This window comes from Arachis stenosperma, chromosome 7 (assembly GCF_014773155.1).
Source record: "Arachis stenosperma cultivar V10309 chromosome 7, arast.V10309.gnm1.PFL2, whole genome shotgun sequence".
In the NCBI taxonomy this organism is placed as follows: domain Eukaryota; kingdom Viridiplantae; phylum Streptophyta; class Magnoliopsida; order Fabales; family Fabaceae; genus Arachis; species Arachis stenosperma.
In genome coordinates, this window is record NC_080383.1 from 88296160 (window position 1) to 88302624 (window position 6465).

At 32.6% G+C, this 6465-nt stretch overlaps 2 protein-coding genes across 2 annotated transcripts; both read left to right on the top strand.

Annotated features, from left to right (window-relative positions):
* Positions 1 to 3045: 3045 nt before the first annotated feature.
* Positions 3046 to 3716, top strand: LOC130940075 (uncharacterized). Its single transcript, XM_057868125.1, has 2 exons — positions 3046 to 3189; positions 3328 to 3716. The coding sequence occupies exons 1-2, from the start codon at positions 3075 to 3077 to the stop codon at positions 3714 to 3716; spliced, it is 504 nt and encodes a 167-aa protein (XP_057724108.1). The 5' UTR covers positions 3046 to 3074.
* Positions 3717 to 3784: 68 nt separating this feature from the next.
* Positions 3785 to 5968, top strand: LOC130942060 (sirohydrochlorin ferrochelatase, chloroplastic-like). The gene is made up of 6 exons (XM_057870738.1): positions 3785 to 3811; positions 3900 to 3981; positions 4224 to 4288; positions 4381 to 4556; positions 4671 to 4732; positions 5461 to 5968. The coding sequence occupies exons 3-6, from the start codon at positions 4236 to 4238 to the stop codon at positions 5566 to 5568; spliced, it is 399 nt and encodes a 132-aa protein (XP_057726721.1). The 5' UTR covers positions 3785 to 3811; positions 3900 to 3981; positions 4224 to 4235; the 3' UTR covers positions 5569 to 5968.
* Positions 5969 to 6465: the final 497 nt, after the last annotated feature.

Here is a 6465-nt window from a genome sequence, read left to right on the forward strand (position 1 = left end):
ATGATGATATCTGCCCATGTGTTTTCATAAAGAAATCTGCATCTGGATTCATTATAATTGCTGTGTACGTTGATGATTTAAATATCATTGGAACTCTTGAAGAAATTTCAACAATTATAAAAACTCTAAAAGAAGAGTTTTAGATGAAAGATCTTGGAAAGACTAAAATTTGTCTCGACCTGCAGATCGAGCATACAAAAAATGGAATCTTCATTCATCAAACGACATACACAGAAAAGTTCTTGAAGAGATTTTATATGGATAAGTCACATCCATTAAGTATCTCAATAATCGTAAGATCTTTGGATGTGGAAAAGGATCAATTCCGTCCTAAGAAAGAAACTGAAGATATTTTTGGTTCTAAAGTACCATATCTTAGTGTCATTGGAGCGCTGATGTATCTTGCTAATAAAACACGACACGACATATCATTTACGGTGAATTTACTAGCAAGGTATAGTTCCTCTCCAACTAGAAGACATTGGAATTGAATCAAACAAATCTTTCGATATCTTCATGGAACAGTTGATATGTGATTGTTTTATCCCTATGGATCCAAATCACAATTAGTTGGCTATGCAGATGTTGGATACTTGTTTGATCTACATAAACGGAGATCTCAAACAGGATACCTATTCACATATGGTGGTACAGCTGTATCATGGAGGTCCACAAAACAGACGATTGCTGCAACATCCTCTAATCATGCTGAAATACTAGCGATACATGAAGTTAGTCGTGAGTGGTTTTGGCTCAGGAGTTTGATCCAATATATTCTGTCATCATGTGGACTAATTGATCATAAGATAGCTCCAACTTTCCTGTTTGAAAATAATATAGCATGTATTGCTCAACTTAAAGGCAGATATATCAAAGGTGATAGAATAAAGTATATTTCTCCCAAATTCTTCTTCACTCATGATCTTTAAAATCAAGGGACAATTGATGTCCAACAGATCCGCTCAAGTGACAATCTGGCAGATTTATTGACAAAGTCACTCCCAAAATTCTCCTTTAAAAGATTAGTACATGAGATTAGGATGCACCGATTTTGAGACATTAAATGATGTCGACAAGAGGGGGAGACTATACTCCTTTTTCCTTCGTCAGATTTTTTTCCATTGGGTTTTTCTTGCAAGGTTTTTAACGAGGCAGTGCCCATCACAAAGGATTTTGTACTCTTTTTCCTTCACTAAAGTTTTTTTTTCATTGGATTTTTCTTTAATAAGGTTTTAACGAGGTATAATCTTAAATGGTCATTCAAGAAGGAGTATTGTGATAAGTATGAATAGATGGATGTCCATTTAATACATTGTGACTTTCTTCATAATATTGGGCAGCCACCGTTTTCAATAAGGGAAGTTTAGTTTTTCAAGAAAGACTAAACTTTATGAAGATTGAAAAAGGAATATTTTATACAAATATAAATAGAAGTGAAAGTCTCAGACATATGACACAATAAAAATACAAAATATTTCCTCTCTTTTTCCGTACAAAGTTATTCTTTATCTTTTCTATATATACTACAACATATAATATTAGTAGATATATTAATCATCAATATTATATTAAAATAGTAATCACAATAAATATTATTATTAAAATTATCTAATTATATTATATTATATTATATTATTAAATCTTATTTATTTATTTTACAACTATTTCTAATTAGTGAAAATAAATCTATGCTACGTTGATATTCATGATAATAGCAACTGCTTCACCTGACAAATACAGAGATAACAGAATAATATGTGTTCCTAACTAAATAAGATATAAAAAATCTATACATGTAGATAATTTTCTGAATTTATATCTTAGAATTTGCCATAATTAATATGTACACAACTCTATAAAAAACAACCGTATTCGCTAATCTAAATAAATAAATTTCAAAACTTAAATTTTTATCATCTTAACATCTAAAATTTTATACTGGCATATACTAACAAGTTTATATTTATACTAATCTAAACCGACTTATCTGCTAATCTAAGTAAATAATAAAATAGATTTCAAATTTATATATCTATCATATTAACAACTAAAAATTAATACTAGCATACACTAATAAGATTATATTTATACTAATTTAAACAAAAATATGATCAAGCATTTAATTTTCATAAAAAAAACTAAAAAAATTAAGCCCATCTAGATAGTTCACAATGTGTCTATCTTCATTTAGCTAAATAATTTTGTTATTGCGCAACATTTTTTCCTTATCTTGTTCTTCTCCTCTCTTTTTCTCATTTCTTCCTCTCCTCTCTTGCTTCGAATTTCTCCTTCTCTCACATTACAATTTTTTAAATGAAATAAATTGTTGAATACGCTGGCAAGGGGCGCGCTATTTATAACCATGATTACTGTAATTTCGTTGGTAGCAAACGTGCAATTATACAAATTCGATTTTTTTTAGATTCGCTGGCAGCAATCGTGTAATCCATATAAAATTTAATTTTGCTCTCCTTGTCAGCGAAATAGTACCTGAATGTATAAAACAGTCAAAATTCAAAAATCTATTTAATTGAGTAAATAATTAATTTATTTTATTTAAATAAATAAAACCCTTAAGAATCAAGAGATACAGATTTTAGACTCTCCTGTCCGTGCAAAAATTTTAGTCTTCCAATACTATCAACTAACTTTTGGTCATTATTGCATTATAGTAAGGATTTAAATTTTTTAAAGTTTGAATTTTACCTTAAAGAGTAAAGTATGATCTCTCACAATTTATTTTATAGGTGGGACTAAGAATAAATATGAGAGAGAAATTATTCAAGGATAAAAGATTATACTTTACCCTCTAAAATACAAATTTAAAATTTAGAAAATTCAAATTCTTATAGTAACGAGTGAATATATTTTGTTTATTTTTTCCTTTTTTGTTCTTGTTTAGAACTTGAGTGCTTTGCTATCCATGGTCACACAACTTCCTGGTATTAAGTAGCATTATATTTTACTGCTGATATTGTAGCACGATAGTTAGCTCATGATGCTTGTAACTATGGGAATCAAGCAGGGCACTGTCTGAAGAAAAAGACTATGTTTGTCTAAGAAATTCACAGACGATGCTAAAAATGAGGCAACAACATATGGCATCTCAAATTTCAATGTTACATCCTGTGAAGATCACTGTTGGACCATTTGCACAAGAGCAAGTTGAGTTTGAAGCATATCCTTCAGGTAATAGATTGAATGACATTATCACTCTTTTGGTTCTGCCATGTCGATAGAACAAATATAATGTATATTTTTTAATTTGAATTTGGACGCTTATACGAATAACAATAACGACGGAAATTATTTTTGTTATGAATGCAGGGAATGTGTATTGGCCGGATATTGACCACGGAGGAGTATTGCCGAAGTATGGAATTCACGATCAGCACGCCGGGAGCGTGGTGCCTGAGCATGTGGCAACGTGGCGGCACTCTCTTAACACGCCGAGGGCGTGCTTCTTGCGACGTGGCGACACCCCTTTACCATGCCAGGGGCGTGGTGCATGGAGAACCGTGAAGCGCAGCAGAGATTCCCGCATGCCCCCTCCAAGCCAATCCGCTTCTGCCATGTCAGCACGCAGAGGCGTGCCCTGCGTGCTGCCTAGTTGGCTCAACTACACTTTGCCACCTAGCTTTCACGCTCCCCACGTGATTCAGGCACCACACCCCCTGCGTGTTGTGTCTTCATCTAACACATCCACCTGTGTGTAATACACACAGTATCTCCATTTTTAGCCAATACATCACAATGTTTTCCATATCTAGATTATTCAGCCGAATAACGATGTCTTGGAATCTTGTTATATGTGCTCTGAATTTCACGAATCTTGTTTTTTTTTTTTTTTTTTTTTTGGGGTAAAACCTGCGGTATCTTATGATCCTTTGATCGTGCAGCCCTATGCCAGCAAAGTTGAAGTTCTAGCCCTGGCTGCTCTGGAAGTAAGAGATCAACAGTTCAGATTGGTTGAAATTCTTGGTAATTGGGGTCATTGCCTCACTTGGGAAACAATTTCTTTCGTTAAAAATAGAGTTGGAAGCATCTTTGTGAAAGCAACTAAGCACTATCAGTCTATCACTTACTGAGAAAATATGAGATAGATTGATTAATATTTTAATGATTAACATTTGCTAAAGAATAAAATATTTGACTAAAAAGGTTTTTGAAAACTAATTTTAAGTTTTTATTTTTGTATTCTTAATAAATCCAAATTAACTTAGTGAGAGGAGGGAATGAGGCTATCCCCAATGAATTCTCTTTCACTTCCTTCCCTTCCCTTCACAAGGTACTTCCTCCATTCCCGTCTTTCTTTTGGAGAAGAACTTTTTCTTTTTTATTCTCTTACTTCCGTTGGTGGTGTTCTTGTTATTGCTACAGACTTTCTGCAAGTGAAACCGGAACAAACACGATATGGGTATCCTTCAAAACCTCAATTTTGTCACCAGAGACTCAAACTTTAAGCAGAGTATTGTGTCTGAGAGCTAAAAGCAATGGTGAGGCAGTGATAATTGTGGATCATGGGTCGCGTCGAAAAGAGTCCAATCTCTTGCTTAGTAAGCTCAGTTCTTTGTCTTAATTTAATTACTCCTACTACCACTGTTATTGTACTTTGGGAATACTATAATTTGAGGTATAAAATTGGTTTTGGTTTTGGTTTTTGATGTCAGATGAATTTGTGAAGATGTTTAAACATAAAACCGGTTACGAGATTGTGGAGCCTGCTCATATGGTAATTTACTAATTTCCTCTATATATATTTCTTAAATTTTATTTGTAAAATGTTATCAGGTAAAGAAAAACATAGATTTATAGAAATGTTAGCTGATGAACTATTTCTAATGTTGGAATGGGACTGTTAGCATTTTACTTAGGTTGTTTGTTTGTCAATGGCAATGAGACTTGCCTTTTCCCAACATGAAGTAAAAAGAGATAAAGCTTCTTTCTCTTTTCTTTCATGGTTTGATCAGGCAGCTAGATTTGGCTCATAGAAGTATAAATAGTGTTAACAATTTTCTTCATGGTGCATAAATCAACATCCTTTTCCTTTTCATTTTATGACAATATTGTAATTTGGTTGTTTAATGGATCAATTTGGAGTTGTTTAATGGATGAGATTTCTCTCTTATGGGAAGTGCTCCTTAGGCATCTGGTTAGTTAGGGAATATCATGCTTTGTTGGACGTTCTTAACAGATAAACCATGATCATGAGCATTGTAACAGATTCAAATCCAAGGGCATAACTCAACAATGACCATAAAAAGTTGAATCAGTATTATATCATTTATCCTGCTTTTGGCAAGGGTTCATACCGTTTTTCCTCTTCTGCTATTCTTTCCTTGTTTATTGGAGGCCATTCTGAATCAGGCAATTGCAATATTCTTAAAAAGGAAGTACCAAATAATGGATCTATGTTTCATTATAACTGTCATATGGAACTTGAACACTCCTGTGCCGCAGGATGTTGTGAATGATAGGATCAAGCATTGCTTGAAGCACATATCCGGAGATGCCGAAGAGTGTTCTGTTTGTGCTGGGACTGGAAAATGCAGGCTCTATAATTCATGAAGCAGGGTTGAAAGTCAAGGGAATTTTATAAACTGGGTTGCAACTAACCAAACTGAAGATGTTGGCAACAGCCTGGTTCAGAAGAATCAAGATGGTTTCATAGTCATGGTTGGATATGATACCCTGAAAGTGATATGATCAGTGAGTCACAAGGATCTTCTCCTCTTATATCATGATGATTTCCAAAAGTTTAAGTTCAATTTGTTCAATTAAAAATAATTGCCAAGGCAATAATATTGAAACTATTGCTTGCATAAGCAAAGTTGTAACATTGATTGAATTCTTTGTATAATATATATTCTTACGGATGCAGTTCAACTTAGTATATGGCTAGTGTCGGCAACATGTACCCTATCCTACCCGCAGTTACCCAACCCTATCAGGACCTGCTACGGGTAGGGTAGGATGCGGTGCGGGTTTGTTTGTGAGTTAGATCGGATGCGGTTTTAGGGTATATTCTATTCCATCCTATCCGCACCCCTAATATATTATATACTATATAATATATATTTAAAAGTTATATATATAGTGAAAGAAGTGAGTGTTGATACCTCCTACAACCTTTTTTTTGTAAAAACTCAAAATAATCACTAAGCAAATCATTTAAATTATTAATTTAATAAATTTGTTATTTAAAGAGTAAAATTGCAAGAACTTAAAAAGAGTAACAAGACATTTATTTTTGTTTGTGATATCTTAATTTTATTAAGAACTTTATTATTATATTATTTATAATTTTAGGTTGAATTTTTTTAGATTTTATTGTTTTTTATTTTAATTTGAACTTAGTTTTTTATTTTTTTATTTTATTAATATATATGAAATAAAATGATTGAATTTTATACAAATTTAATTTGATCTGTGTAAAATAATTTTACACGCATCTAATTACATAAT

What these genes read in the sequence shown, in the direction of transcription:
- LOC130940075 (XM_057868125.1), top strand. Translation starts at nt 3,075, where the DNA reads ATGCTAAAAATGAGGCAACAACATATGGCATCTCAAATTTCAATGTTA. An exon ending in GTTTGAAGCATATCCTTCAG is followed by an intron (nt 3,190 to 3,327) that starts GTAATAGATTGA and finishes TTATGAATGCAG; the next exon opens with GGAATGTGTATTGGCCGGAT.
- LOC130942060 (XM_057870738.1), top strand. Translation starts at nt 4,236, where the DNA reads ATGAGGCTATCCCCAATGAATTCTCTTTCACTTCCTTCCCTTCCCTTC. An exon ending in AGAGTCCAATCTCTTGCTTA is followed by an intron (nt 4,557 to 4,670) that starts GTAAGCTCAGTT and finishes TTTTGATGTCAG; the next exon opens with ATGAATTTGTGAAGATGTTT. An exon ending in TTGTGGAGCCTGCTCATATG is followed by an intron (nt 4,733 to 5,460) that starts GTAATTTACTAA and finishes CCTGTGCCGCAG; the next exon opens with GATGTTGTGAATGATAGGAT.